The 15,361-nt window shown below is 50.2% G+C and overlaps 3 protein-coding genes across 3 annotated transcripts; all 3 read right to left on the reverse strand.

The window, feature by feature from the left end:
• Positions 1-1,548: 1,548 nt before the first annotated feature.
• An18g03710 (uncharacterized protein) lies at positions 1,549-5,298 on the reverse strand (the record flags this gene model as incomplete). Its single annotated transcript, XM_059745735.1, has 9 exons — positions 1,549-1,871; positions 1,925-2,301; positions 2,353-2,378; positions 2,419-2,549; positions 2,581-2,656; positions 2,703-2,856; positions 3,028-4,849; positions 4,901-5,104; positions 5,169-5,298. 9 exons carry the CDS (start codon positions 5,296-5,298, stop codon positions 1,549-1,551), a joined length of 3,243 nt encoding a protein of 1,080 aa, XP_059602913.1.
• Positions 5,299-6,107: 809 nt separating this feature from the next.
• On the reverse strand, positions 6,108-6,932 carry An18g03720 (hypothetical protein; the record flags this gene model as incomplete). The annotated part of the gene is made up of 1 exon (XM_001398794.1): positions 6,108-6,932. The coding sequence occupies one exon, from the start codon at positions 6,930-6,932 to the stop codon at positions 6,108-6,110; it is 825 nt and encodes a 274-aa protein (XP_001398831.1).
• Positions 6,933-8,950: 2,018 nt separating this feature from the next.
• On the reverse strand, positions 8,951-9,701 carry An18g03730 (uncharacterized protein; the record flags this gene model as incomplete). Its single annotated transcript, XM_001398795.3, has 2 exons — positions 8,951-9,056; positions 9,115-9,701. The coding sequence occupies 2 exons, from the start codon at positions 9,699-9,701 to the stop codon at positions 8,951-8,953; spliced, it is 693 nt and encodes a 230-aa protein (XP_001398832.1).
• Between the last annotated feature and the right edge of the window lie 5,660 nt (positions 9,702-15,361).

Consider the following 15,361-nt stretch of genomic DNA (forward strand, 5'->3'; position numbering starts at 1 on the left):
AGCCATAGCGGAAAGACGACGTAGTTCGTCGGGATGAAGGTTAAGCGGGTGAAAGTTAGGGTCGTGCGAGTACCGATGGTGAACGGCAGACAGCGACGACGCGGACCGGGGGACGGACGAGGGTTTCGACCGGACCGAGGCTGATTTAGAGGGAGTGGAGGTGGAACGACTGTGCGCCGGCCGAGTAGGTTTTCGAGGAATGGAAGGGCGTTGAGTCGGAGTAGGAAACGACTGCGGATGGTGAAGCGGAGGCGCAGGAGGAGAATGGGGGTGGCGAGAGGGAGCCGAATGAACGGTCTTTGCCCGGTGAGGAGGGGGCGGAGGTCGAGTCGGGAATGAGTCGTCGGTCTTGACTCTTGCGGATGGACGTGGGGGAGGAGGGGAACTCGCTGAAAATGAAGAAGAATAAGGAGGAGGGAGAGGAGAGGAAGGAGGAGGAGGAGAAGAAGAAGAAGAAGCAGGAATCGAGCGAGTAGGAGGAGGAGCAGGAGCAGGAACAGTCGTCGGAGTAGATTTAGACTTGGAAGAAGAGGATTTGGAGGAAGAAGATTTGTGACGAGAGAAAAGATGCGGGAGCCCCATCGCCGCTGGGCTGACTTGATTGGTGGCGCCGATCGAAGGGCAGCGAAGGCGGTGGAATTTTGTTTTCTCTTGCGTTCTTTCTTCCTCGTCAGATCCGCTGGTTATCCCTCACGTCGCGCGGGTCTGCACTGGTTAATTTTATTATGCTTATTAGTCGTGTCGGTGGACAGTCCGTGTTATGTTAAATATATCACTGGTTCTGTCGCTATCTGTCTCTCTCGCTCTCGGTACTGTCGTAATCCCGATTTGTCGCTGTTCGTCCTCAGTCTCAAAACTCAAGCACTCATCATGTTCATGGCTTGTTCAGTGCAACTTCCGGAAAAGAATACCAGCGCGGAGTAGTATCAACTTTTAATGTCACTTCTTCACTGTTCGCGGATTGAACACAAAGCACGGCAAATAAATGTCACTAAACACACTCAAGTTAAAAGTCAACACTCAACAACAACACAGATGAATGAAAGTGATGTGAAGAAAAAGTTCAACGGCGCTGGCCTCCATCTGTCACGCTGCTACTAATATTAATAGTCTCCATCCCAGACGGCCTCCCAGTCGCTCGAAAATTCGGAGGCTGGGTCACCGACCATCACTGGCTAGCGTCTTGCCTTCGTCATGCGAGTTGCCAACAGCAACACTACGCGCTGCCAATGATTCCCCTCCATCCTACGCCTCTAGTCTGTCATGGCGGTCGCAGTTTGACAAGCTTTTTCTCTTTTTACGATGTGGCCTAGACTATCTTGACACTGCGGTTGGCTTATCGCTCCGTCCACCACCTTCTCTACCCAAAGCTGGGGCCACCCGCATGCTGGTGCGTCCAGTCCACGTTTACCCTAACTGCAGACGTGTAACATTGCTTTCCTTTCTCGCTACCTCTCTGTTCTTCTCCTGCTCTCCCGCCTTCCATCTGCATCGATCCTGCCTCCCCACAGTGCTCCACTCTCTTAGGTCACGGCTGCTGTTCCCCTGTTACGACGAACGAACGCCTCCCAAAAGATGTCCCAGTTGCAACTCCGCCTCAGCTCTCTCGACAATCTTCGCGACCTCCCTTTTAATCCGAGCCTGCTCTTCCGTACACAGCTGGATTTGTGGCGCGATCAGCGCTCCATGGTAATCCCGTGAGATCCGCCGTAGACGAGACTGGATTATCTGATCCACCTCAGCTTCCTGACTGTCCAGAAGCTCCTCGAGCTCGTGCTTCGCGTGCTCCGTACTGCCTCGGAGAACTTCCTTGGCGTGATCGTCGGCCACCTGTTGCATCAGTGCCCTACTGCGCTTCCAGCTTCCTAGTCCTGTCGTGACGATCATTTAGAATAATTCTTGGCCAGCTAGGATAGAGTCTCACCCGTCTCGGAGGCACACGCCCGGTAGGTGTCTTCAAGTCGCTCAGCGATCGCCTCCGCAAAAGCTCGACTGATACGCTTCTGTTCCAGCGTGGTCGACTTTCTCATCTCCCAGAATCGCTGACGCATCGACTGTTGGCATGCGACGAGGGTGCTTTGCAATCTCTTCTTGGTCTCATCGGAAACATCTTGCTCGACGGAATCAATGGCCTTCTTGTGGAATCGCCCGAGTACGACTTCCAGATCATCCGTCATAGTACGCATCGCATGAGGTAGTAGCTCGTTGAAAGTCCTGTTCACGTTAGATTCGTTCAAACTCTTTCGGTCGTAGATGTACCTTCTCCAGGCGGCAGCGATCTTGTCAAACATGGGTCGGGCTCTGTACGCAATTAGACCTGTCGTTAGCATTGCTGCAAAAGCTTCCACTCACAGGTCTCGATTCCAGTCCTGGATCGGCTGTCAGCTTAGTATATTGAGTCCGCATCAAGATACTTACCGTAGTACGGTATACTCCTCGCCGGCGACAGATGGCCTTGTAGGTATTCCATCGGAGTCCCTCATTCCAGCGCGAAACAGCTTCGGGAAATTGGAGGATTGCGTGGCGCGATGCTCCGCCTGTGCCATTAGCTGTGTTCAATAATACAATCAAAAGACGTACTGAGCTTGTTCAGGATATTCTGTTGGAAAATGTCCCTGACAGTCCGGTTAAACCGATTCTTATGCGCTCCCATATCCTTAAAGGGTCAGTATCGGTTCAAGAAGTACATTCGAGAGACATACTTCATCTAGGGCATCCAAAGCACATTCAAATCCGGCCTCAAGTTCCTTCACCCTTTGTTCAGATACATCTGCGGCCGACCTCACAGAATACCAAAGCGTCATCGACTGAAAGAGCTCGTTCAATTGGGTGAGGAACCTACGAGACGAATCTTCCCTGGCCTTCTCAGTGAGTTATATAACATGCCGCTGCAGAAGCGGAATTTCGGTCTCCTCTAGCTGGGAGAAGCCACCAACGAGCTTTGCCATATCAGAGCGTCCCCGAAGACTTTGGTAGGCTCGGGTCGACACGCAAAACACAGGTAGGTTCCTCTCCAGCTCGTCATACTTGCAAACTGGGGCCTGTACTGGGTTTTCGCTGTCATCGTCGGCAATTTCCTGGTCCAGACTCTGAATCTCCAAGGCAAAGCCACGCTTGATTTGGCATTTCGAAAACCTGTTCCTTGCCTCTATGCAGGAACTTAGGACAGCATGTTCCATTTCTTTCTTTCCGTCTTCCAGCTTCTGCAGCTCCGCCTCTTTGTTCTCCATTTGCTGGTTGATATGCTTCCGCTGAGACCGTAGGGCTTTACGCTCAACCTTGAGCTTCAAGAATTGGTTCTTAAGCTTGTCCACCTCCGAAAGTTCCGTGGCGCTTGCCTCGTGGACTGTTGGCGTCTCAGAGGGCTCATGTCCGTGAGGCTTCTTTCGTTTTGGGGTTATCTCCAGTACATCACAGCCGAACTCATCGTTGAGACGTTCTTCAAGGTCTTCAATCTCGGTCTCTATCAAGTCCAGCTGCGTGGAGATTTTCTTCTTAGCTTCTTCCAGGGCGTCGATTTCACCCATCATCAATTCAACCCTGGCTGGCAGCTGTTGGACCTCATTGAATGCTGGCAAATCGAGACCCAAAGACTGGATAACTTCAGTCGGGACAATGTCGTCGGTCTTTGTGCAAATGAAGGTCATGTCATTGAATGCACAATCCATCTGCATTTGTAGCTTATAATTCTTCCCAAGCAGGTCCCGAGCGACTTTATCATCGACAGCCCGGTTGATTGGGGCCACAATCCAATGAGCCGAACATCGTCGCATGTAATCTTCGGCAACAGCAACTCGTGCTGCATTTGAGTCAAAAATGCCAGGAAGATCCACCAAGACCGCACCAGTCGCTAAGGCTGGGGCTTTGGTGTAAATTCGCACAACACGCACAAGGGGCCAAAGTCCAATACCCTGATTGGCTGTGTCCGTGTCGCTAGCGGAATCTGGATGTTCAGCAGCATCTTGACTTCTAGCAGACTTCTTCGATCGGCCACGCTTGCCTTTACTGTCAATGTACGATTTTAATTTCATAGAAAAGGCTCTTGGATCGCTTCCTTCGAAAGCCTTAGTGGTTCCCAGAAGATCAGTAACTCTCCTATTAGCCATCAAGTCGGCTGCGGAGGTGTTCAATATATTATCTGCAGTCATCGTAGGATAGACCGCCTGGATCTTGTCCAGTGCCACCGCTGCATCCGAATTCTTGGGTATAGCACCTCGAGTCACTTCCTCTTGATGGTCCTGGAGTTCTGCGAATAACACTTCCAATTCACGTTCCCACTCAATATGCTTGATAAACTCGATTTCTGCTCTGTACTTCGTGCTTCTGTAGTTGTAGGAAATTTCTGTTGCAACAGCGGTAGAGGCACGCATGCAGTCTGTAGACAAGACGGCTTTCTCATCGAGGACTGCGTTGATGAGCGATGATTTTCCGGCACCAGTGCTTCCAACCACTCCGATGATCACCTTTTCCGTGCAGGCATATTTCTGGATCCGCTCGATCTCAGCTTTCCGGTCTGTCTCAGTGCCAAAAGCAGTTGAGCCTGCAAAAACCGCATGGAGCTCCTTCAATACATCGGCACCTTTAGCCACAGCGTTCTCTAAAGCAATAATCTCTTGGCTGTCAGCATCCTTGATACCGCACTCCAAAGACTGCTCAGCCGGGTCCGTCATAGGGACGTCCACGTCTGAAGGGGCAGCTTCCATCTCTGTTTCTGGTTCTCGTCCTGCCTGATCAACAAGCATAAGATCGGGAACGACATCATTATCACCACTTTCTTCCTTTGATACAGCGTTCTGTGGAAAGTTCGATTCAGAATCGATACTGTCAACGAAGACCTTAAAATCGGCAACTGAATCCAGTCAGTCAACATGCGAATAAAACCAGATAAAATCACACTCACAATCAACACAAGAGGTCATCTCAGCCGCTCTCTGATCAGTACGCGCATAATATTCCTCGTACAATGCTTTCAGGGAACATTCGTAGTCTGCGTACATACAATGCCAACCTTTTGTTTCAACATACTTGACACAGTCAATGTACAACCTTCGCATATTAGGCGTGGCATAGGCCCAGATTGCGTTGAAGTTGGGACATGCAGGTTCTTTGCGTATGATGAGTTTCTATACCCACTACCAACCACGGAAGAAGTAAAGAAAATCACTCACTATCCACCTTCCCCTCCCAAGACCGCTCATGCCTCGCAGTCTGCTCGGTCACAAAGTGCAACTCAGCACGTTTGAGAACCTGATCCTGATTTCTCGGAAACACCGAGCTCGGTCTCGCACCGCCCTCCATTATTAAACCGGCCCAGCAACCTCACTGCGAAACCTCGATGAAGTACTGCAACACGGCATACAAGAAGCACCAGAGAATGAAGACAGAGGTTGCTATTAAGGAAATATAGAAGATCCAGTAGACGAGAAGTAAAAGGGAGTGGAACACGGTGTTTATGATAGTAAACATAGCTGAGAGAGGAGACGCGAATATGTGGAGTGAATTGACTGTGTTTGGGGAGCAGATTCTACTTATCCATGGTCATTCACTGGCTCTCTGCACAGAATCGCACTTGTTTCCATTTTGGAGTTTGCCATGGTGACCGGAAGTGGGGTGTTGTGTTGCTGGGTTAGTAGGAAGGGGAGAGAGATGATGGCTGAGGCTGTGATGAGGATTGGAAGGTGCGGGATTCGGTGGTTTGGTTGTGTTCGTGTGGTATCACATGATGGGGATAGTGAGTAAGTGACTGGAGAGAGAGAAAGACCGAGGTAAGATGAAACGAAGAGGACGAGGTAAGTGGTAAGAATCAAGAGAAAGGAGAAAATGAACTATTACAGATTGGGTATCTCGAACGATGCAGAACTACCTAGTAAGCAGATAAAGGAGAGAAATATGAGATAATGTACAGGATGAAAGACATCAAGAAACAGACAATCTAATAGTACTACACATGCACCCCCTAAACACCCTGGCTATGCGTGGTAATTGGTGACGCTACTAAGCTCGATCAAGGATTATTTTAAATTAAGATAGCCGGCCAGCAGCTGATAATATCCGTTCCATCCCATCTCTACAACTCCGCCTCTTCCTAACACACTAAACCAACATCCTCACCTCGACACAGCCCGGTTGGCCCTCCTCCTCGCCACCTCCGTCCACCGAGATCCGCACGAGCCTTCATTTTCACTGTCATCCGTGGGTAGCGGAGGCAAGGGCCGATCCAGGATGTGCCGCCCATATGGCGGGGGTACATCTCTTCTCTGGGCTAAAGCAGCAAGGTGGACTTGGCCGTGAAACGAAGAAGGACGGTAAGGCGCATAGTGAGCATCAGGGGTGGGTCTGGTGGTCACGGCGTAGTCGGGGCTGAGGTGTGGTGAGGGGCATGGGGAAGGTTTCAAGAACCACAGCTTCTCTTTTTCGAGCCAGACGAGACGGTTGCCTTCGGTGGTAATGGTGGTCGTCACGGCCTGAGTGGTGACCGTGGTTGTGGTAGTTGTGCTCAGCATAGGGATGGGCGATTGGTGAGGGGTAAGGTCTGAAACGCTTCGAGTTCGGGAGCTCCACGGGTGAAGGGAGAAGGAGGATGAAGGAGGGGGGGGTGGTAGGTTTAGTGTTGGTTGTGGCCTTGGTTGTTGTTGGTACTCATGCTCGTCGGCTGTGACCGGGGGCTGTGGGCTGTGGCAGCGTTGCCAGAGATTGAGATTGGCTTCCGGCTCTTGCTGGAACAGCGCGTATGAGTATTCTGATTCAGACACGGGGCTGAAGATCGCGTCCGTCGAGCTTGGTCGAGGAGGGAGGTCATGAGGTGTTAATGGGCTGATCGGGCTGACTGGGGTGGACGTGTCCAGACGAATACTGGGGACATTCGCTCGTCGCGGTGAGACGGTGAACCGAGTGTCGGCGATAGGCGGGCCTTCTAAGGATGAAAGGTCCATTGTGAAAATGTGAAAGACGGTATAAGGAGAAGATAAAAAGTGGAGGTAGGCCAAGCAATTATACGCAAATGTCATAGAAAGACCATTGCACGCGACCAATGTAGCCGATGGAAGGAATTAAAGTCGGTGTGGGAATGTATGATCGTCAAGAATCGAGGGAAAAGGTACTTGGAGGTCCAAAAGGGATGATCACAGTTCATATATCGGACAGTTGTTGATACTTGAGGCAGTGCTGGAACAATGTCCCCTGTGGAAAAGGGTGATGTTGTCTTCTGTCTGCACGGCTATGGCCGGTTTCTTTGACGGGCACAGCAACAAAGACACAATAATACGAGCCAACAACACCCATGACAGTCAGGAAATCGCCTTGCGCCTCACAGTGGATTCCTCCTCGTAGGTCGTTCCATCCTCAAATAGTGGGTTGCAGCTGCGGAAAGGGCGCAAGCCCTGTTGGCAAAGCTTTCGGCTTGTCCGGCTGATGTTCGCCTTGGTTTAGGAGCGAACAAGGAAGCCAATCCGTCGGCTCATGTTAAACCCCGCCGTAGAAGGATCTCCCGATGTTCGATAGTTTCTTTTTTGCCCTTCGGGATGGGCCCGGAACTGGGGCAGAAGAAGGATTTGGGGTCCGAGACTGATGTGCTGTCATCGTAAACCATGAAGCTGTAGTTTCATCGTGGAAGCGACAATAAGCGCAGGTAGAAGCTCCTATGAGTTTAGACGCCATTTGGAGCGATTCCATGGGCCTGAGCGATATAGCATGTCCACAAGTGGAGGCTGCGCGATAATGGGGGCATTTGGTTCGTTGGTTGAAGGATTCCGAGTGAGGTTGGAAAACAACACTGCCACATCCTTTGTCGTCCGAGCTTTGGATGAGTCCAATTTAAAGGGGAGAAGTATTTTGCGTAGCACTAGGTGTTCTCCCTATTCGTAGCCTATATTGCATAGCAATTATCCATCGCGATAGCCATATGGTGACCTTAATGGAGTCAAACACAGTGAGGATGTTGCCGTTGTCAACCAAGTAACCGGCACGTGTTGTTTGTTGGTGGCCCCGGGGCTAAAGAGGATAGCGTCAAACCCGACCAGATCACGGATCTCCCAAACCCCCAAACACAGCCACACACACAATTATGAAATACTTACTACACACTGACAGCGTTTACAACTCAATGATCGTCAAATCCTTCCAGAATTGCCCGGTATAACCCCCCCAAAAGAAGTAATTAATATCGCACAAATAGGGCTGAGGGCGACACTCGGACTTTAAGCCAGAGAATATCTGAAACAGCCACCCAATCAATCGCCCGCACTGGCGAGACCAACATGATACACCGGTGGGCGCAGGCCAGCAACGAGACGAACCGCGAATTCGGATCACAGCCGGTCGCCGATAGATGAAAGAAAAGAAAATTTTAATTCGAGATCTTGAAACATTTACGCTGAAGCCCCCAAACTCATGCGGCCTCCCCGGATTCAGCCCTCCATTCAGCCTCCTGCTTACATGTTCACTGAGTTCTTCCAACCTGCCCCATGCCACCACGCGGGAATCACTTAGGGGATGGGTAGATCTATCCATTGAGATCCGGGCCGGCCCCTGTCGTCGGACATGCCCGATCGTCTGGCAGTTCTACAACAGGTGGATGGCGAGGTGATCTGGACCGGATGTGATTGAAAGCTCTAGCATGAGCACAAATTATAATGTATAAACTGCTTCGAATTGGGTATGTGAAAGCGTCATGGGTTACATTAATCGTATCCAGCCACCAACTGCTTCACAACAGGACTCCGAAGCAATCCTGGAAGCGTAAATATCTAGAAGGAAATTTCGAATAAAAAGTGGTATAAGAGAGGATATAAAAAGCAACGAATCGGATTTCTCTCCCCAAAAAGCAAAACCGCAACTAAGTATGGACCAATCCCCGACACTCTTCACCAATTCACATGCGCCCAAGATCCCCGCCTATAGCGGCAACCGGACTCACGAGTGACCCGGGGCTACTATAAACAAGAAGGGGAATCTAAGCCAGGAAGAAAGCAGCGGCGGCGGCGGCACCAGCGAAAGCGAAGCCGTTACCGTTGACGGAGCTGGCGGCACCGGTGTAGAGAGCAGAAGAGGGGGAGGGGCTGTGCGTATTGTTAGTACGATTGTTTATTTATTTATTCCAGGAGTCAGAATACTCACGTAGCACTGCCGCTAGGGTAGCCAGAGCCGTAGGCAGCGGCACCGCTAGGGATGACAGGGGAGGAAGACTTGGCGGGCTTGCCGCTGGGGTAGCCAGAGCCGTAGGCACCGGCACCGGAGCCACCACCGATGGTGCTAGTGGACATGATGACGGTGGGAACGCAGGTGGTCACGGGGATAACGGTGACCTGGGGGGCAGCAGTGGTGCCAGCGCCACCACCGACGGCAGCAGCACCGGAGGGAACAGCGGCACCGCTGGGGGCAGCACCGGAGGGAGCGCCGCCAGAGGGAACAACACCAGCACCAGCACCACCAGCAGGGGAGCTGCCAGCAGCGGGGGTGGCGGAGGGAGCCTCAGGGACAGCGCTGGTAACACCAACGGGGGAGACACCCTCAGCGCCGCTAGTGGTGGCAGCAGCGACGGCCTCGGGGGTGGAGGTGGCGTGCAGAGTACCGGGGCAGTTGGTGACGGTGGGAGCGCAGGAGACGACGGTCACGTCCTCAGTGGAGTAGACAGTCTCGACATCCTGGGGGATGGCAGCAACAAGGCTGGCGAAGAGAGCGACGGTGGCAACAGAGAAACGCATCTTGAATGTTGTGTTGGGAAAGAATAAAACCGTCAAGGTCGATGATAATTTGATTTTTATGTGTGGGTTGTTTTGTATGTAAAACACAGGGAGCTGCGTTTAGATAAAAGAGAGTGTGGCTAGTTGGGGTTTTGCTTGGGGGGTTTGGTTAAAAGAGTGGCTGACCGAAGTCAATGGGATGCTTCAAGCAGTCAAAGAAGTCTGGTCTTGAAAGAGAAAGAACAGAGAGAACCAGGAACGAGCTGGGAGGCAGAGGGGGGAACCGGGGGCCCTTTGTATGAGCCGGGAGATTAACCTGGAGATCGTCTCAGGGACGAAAAGGGGAGAGCGCAACTGCACGCGGGTGGAGTTGATGGCCCCCGAATCAATCAGAGCGCCGATGCGGTGTGAGAGCACCTTCATGGGCAAGTTTGGGGCAACCCGCGATGGCCCCTCTCACTTCTCACTTCTTTCGCTCGTTTTTTTTCGTTTTCGCGCCTCGTGGGTTCTGCGCCCGTCTCACCCACAGCTCTTGGTTGGTCCAACCAGCCCCTTCGCCAGTTTGACTAGACCAACTAGTGCCGCCAAGTGACTTTCGTCCCTGGCCCTGAATTACTGTCCATGCTGTCCAAGCTGTCCATGCGTTGCGAGACAAGTGCTGTTGATCGGTCGCTCCATTGCTCTTTTCGACCGGAAGAACAGTCGACTAACTCTTCGGCTCAGGGGGGGAGGGGGGAGTTAATGGGGTCGGTAGATACTTAGTTGGGTCATCGATGGTTCCCCTACTGGATTTTTAGGTTCGAACTTTTTTGGATTTCAAGCAATAGTAGATAGCAATTATTTACTTTGATGAACCGCGCGGGATTCCGTACCTGCATCAGTCAGGCACATCGTCCCGTCACTACAGCGTAGTACATCACCACTACTACTACTGGTACTTTACTTACTAGTACATACTTTAGTCTACCAGGCAGTAACATTCACCACTCGGTCCCAACGGTAAAAGCGGGATCAACTAAACTGACTACTTGTAACCCGTCCAAAAATTAGGATGTCATCATCATCCACCTCCCCCGATAATCAAAAGGAAATAAGTTCAGGGGGCAGAAACCTCGCTTTACTGAGCCACAGGACGTTGAATGCCAACTTAGACTTTGTTTCATGTTTCTCCCTGCTGTCCAATGAGTGTTGGGGTCAGTGGGGCCTGCAGGCTGTTCCTGATGCCGTTGGCCACTCATCGCTCTGGCCACTATCCCGCTGTGGCTCTCTCTTCCCCGCTTTTGACCCAATGGCTGGTTGGCTGCTGGACCCACTTGTGCCCCCTGTCTCTCTTTTTTCCCACCTGGAACTAATCTTGCCCTCGATACGTACCATTTTTATCTGGAGGTTTCATTAGTAGGGTCGCTTCGGATAGTGCTCATGGGTTCGATGGGCTCGTTTGTTGTTATTGCTATTGTTCAATGTTTGGGTGACAGGTGCAAGGGTCCCACAAAAAGGAAATTCCATGAGATAAGGGCGTAATAATAATAACATTAATATTAATTCGAAAATAAAAATAAATGAGAGATTAAAATAAAGAACGAGCAGAGAACTGAAGGAAAACATGTCGGGTTCAACCGTCTCTCATTGTCAGAGGGCATTCGTCAGCGGAAAGCTTTCTTTCCCGTCGTTTGCGTGGATTGCAGCCGATCTACTACTGTAAGGTACAAAGAGTTAGCGAATGGTGTTGTCACCCCACGCAGTATGACGCCTACTATTCTACCACTTCTTCGAAGGAGTATCTATCTTTATCGATTATACCGACTATACCGACTATTTTGATACCAAGCAGAATATACCCTACAAGGACAAGTCAGTACACACTCTCTTCTGCTAAATTAGGAAGTAAAATAGTTCTCGGCGCTTTTTGGCATCCCTGTCACTGCCGGTCTAGAAGCTCGTCCGACAGGTAAAATAATCCTTCCATACAGCTCCGGCCCCGTTCCTATTGGAATGGGGGCTTCATTGCTAAGACCAGGCCTGGCTCGGCGCCACGGTCGCATTCATTAATTGCTTAATCAAAGCTTAGTGCGTGGTGACTAAACTGCTCTCCGACTAGTCTGATGTCGTACATTGTAGTCTAGCCATCATATGTTAGTTACTGATTGCAAAATTGTTCCTAATCGATATTATTGCGCGCAATTTCGAGCCATATGTCCTTCTTTGTAAAAACGGAAATTTGTGTATGCGTCAACTTTTGACGTGGTCCTCACGAGTCAGATTCGTGTTCCTTGTAGTCCGTTTATGGCGCAATAGCAAGCGCTGATCTTATTGGAAGAGCCAGAGGAGGACAGGAATTGAGTGTGCGCAAGACTGCATACAGTACAGTAAGTAGTTTAAGCGCCGAGAAAGACGGCGGATGACAATCATGTAGCAATCGGGAAGTGAACTACACCGGATGGATCTTCAAAGTCGGAATTTATGAATCAATTGCCGTGGATTCGATGGCATGAATAATAGGACCAAATGCCAAGACTTGGATTATTGCCCAGTCTACCACTTGAGTGAGCTGTAAGTATAACAAACACAGAGGGTAGGGGCTAAAATCTGTGTGTGCACATCATCACTACTATCAGCAATGAAACTATTGAAACCCTCTTCTTTCTATTGAAAGCTCAGACTTTTCTCTGCCATTGCATATATTTGGTTGATACTAACGTACTCAGGAACTAAGTAGTTTACAGTAGGTCTCCAGATTCCTTCCCACGGTAGTCCGTTGAGAACGGAGATTTCTGGTTTCTTTTTTTAGGGCGCTCTCGTGACGAACTGCGAAAAGGGGGATCTGTCAGGGTTTATGCCCAGTCCTTTTGGGACAACAGTTTTCCCCAATTGGAAAATCAATAGTTTGCAGTGTCTAGCTGTAGTTAATCTGTCTCTAAATAGCACCTGAGGATATACTATCTTCCGCCTTACATTTTGGTTATGTGAACCGCTATAGTAGAGGGGACTATGACTAAAGCAGGCTGCGCACGGAGTAACATGTACTTCACTACCTTGGGACAACAATTAGGATCTTAGTCAGTAATTATGTGTAAGTAGAACTCAACTCGTTATTAAATCAATCCCGAGGGAAATACTATCGAACCACATGCCATTATCATTATTATTGCAAGTGAGCCGACGACGATGATGTGTGCAAGAATTGAGTTTTGGTTGCTCCACCGATCAACAGGGGAGAGGCGGGCTGGCAGTCGGTGAAATTCTACCCAAGGCGACGCGGACTTCCTTTACCCCAGTTTTAGGGGCTCCTTGGGATCCATAGAGTGTTGCGTACGTCCAAAAGGCTGGGATTTCCCCATCCCCTCCTCCTCTTTCCCCAAAGATATTTCTGAACTATGTGCTATGTTTGCTAATCTCTCAAGTTTGTGGGAGAAGGGGTACCTTACCACACACTCTCTCGTCCCGTGTGTTGATTTATTCAATGAAGGGCCCTACATGGACTTCAATGCGGCAAATAAGCGACAATGGCTTGGAGTTGTTGGGATTGTTGGAAGGATGGCATGAGCCGTCTTGGACGGCTAATAGCTAACGTTAACTAACTACTTCTACAGGAGTGAGGAGTACCACTGCGCTTGGTTATTTGCCCTTTCGCACTTGTGTTGTTCCTTCTTGGGTCGTCGCGTCTACGAGTTCTTCATATCGGCCTATGGTGAAGAAGAGTGTGTTTTTAAATGAACTGCATGGAGTTAACAACAGACTTGGGGCCCAATTCTGTGGTATGTGACGAGAGCGCACAGATGGTGACAGAACCCTGCATATACAAAGTAGACTACTAATTTCTACTCCGTACTTTGGGCAAATGCCGGCGTCAAAGCGACATCTGGTTGTTGGTTACACCATGGCCTTACTCTCCTCTACTCCACAGTAATCATCAACAGTAAGCATCCTTGGGGCCACACGACCACTTATCAAGCAAAACGGCTGGATGATCGGGTGGGGGAGGGCTTTTCCAAGCGAGGATCGTCATGCCGCGCGTCTACGGGAAGATTTTCCAGGTACGCACAATCAACACTTGGTCAGCAGGGCAGGACCCTGCACCAACTCCAACTTCCAAGGACTGTTGTCCTTTCTAGTGGCACTAGTTACTTGGTCGACATGGTCCGGGTGGATAACTAGATAGATGGAGAGATGGTCAACCCCTGCTACCCCCATGTGAACGTCATGGGGGTTGACCCGAGCGTTTCGCTTAGATGTCACGGCGAACCGGTAGTTAGGAACAGGGCTTGCGAGGATAATGATGATGAAGATTGAGAGGATCGGAATGTTTCTTTCTTTAGTGGCCCATTTAGATTGGGTGTCATCTTTATTATTGGCCTGTCAGTTGGGGGCGCAGTGTTGCCATTTGGCCCCGTTGCTATGGCGGTGCAAAGGCTTGGGGGAGGGGGATTGCTATTTTAAACCGGAGTGGGTCTGGATCGATTTGTGGCTGCGGAAATCGTCCAGGTTGGCGGGCATCGGGATCGAGGAAAGACGGTAGAGAGATTCGTCACAGATGGACTGGATGATGTCAGTTGTCCCTAACTAGTAGCTATCCATATAGGGGGGATAGTGGGAAAGAAGTGTCTGTGAGAGTGAGAGATTGGACAAGGCTGAGAATGGCACGTGTCAATCTGTATCGGTTGCTGACGCGTTGATGCACGGCAACTAGTAGTTGCTTGGTAGTCATGATTATGGATCTACTGTTGACAAAGAGACTGTGATAGATGGCCGTACTATGTACCAGAGTGCTACTAGTATGTCCGGTGTCAATGCGAATGTCTGATCATATTGGGCCCGTTTACTATGATCAGACAGCCTTGAGGACCATAATCCTAATCAGTAACTGTCGTGTATATTCTTAGAACTGCGTAACGTCCGCCGAGATGAATTGTGCTGAACAAGCACCGTCGGGGCATAATGAGAGTGGAGCCCCGGAGCAAGATGCCGGCGCAGATTGGATGGAGCAGCAATCAATTTCGATAGTGGCACCGAGTATCAGAGACACTCAACCGGCGGATGATGTAAAACATCCGCACGCTACTAAGTCGTTTTGGGTGATTTGTCCATCGACATCATCTGGTTGGGATGTTGGACCCTGGCACACCCAATTCTTCAATGAACAAGCAGCTTCCGTCGACATCATCAGGATAGTCTATCGGGGTCGCTGTTTGTGGAAACTTCCGAGGAAACATGGTTCATTTCAGGCGGAGTCGATCTTTAAGTTCAGAATTTTTTAGGTGGGATGCCTGACTGGCCAGGCCAGATGATTCAGGCACCCGAACAGGTTCCCATCCACCATCAACTTGATACACACAGTATAGTTTATAGCTACTATATTAGATTGACAGGTATCAGAATAGATTAGAGACAATCATAGCTCCGATACACACAGACATAAACTTAGACATGGGAAGAACTGGAGCTCTGTCGCTGTCAAGAATAGTAGCAATGGATTCCGAAAATATCTCTCATCGCAAGCACTTCTCATTTTAGGCGCCATTTGAAACAGGCCGGTTCCACCAGGCCGGCGACCCTCCAGCGCCTCCATTCGATCCCTCGCCGGTCGCGAGTGCGGAGCATGGCACTGACTGACCGGCAGAGATGGACCTGACAGGAATGGCTATAACTATTTAACCAATGCTGCGGTGACTTTCTTGACCTGA

Source organism: Aspergillus niger, assembly GCF_000002855.4.
Source record: "Aspergillus niger supercontig An18".
Lineage (NCBI taxonomy): Eukaryota > Fungi > Ascomycota > Eurotiomycetes > Eurotiales > Aspergillaceae > Aspergillus > Aspergillus niger.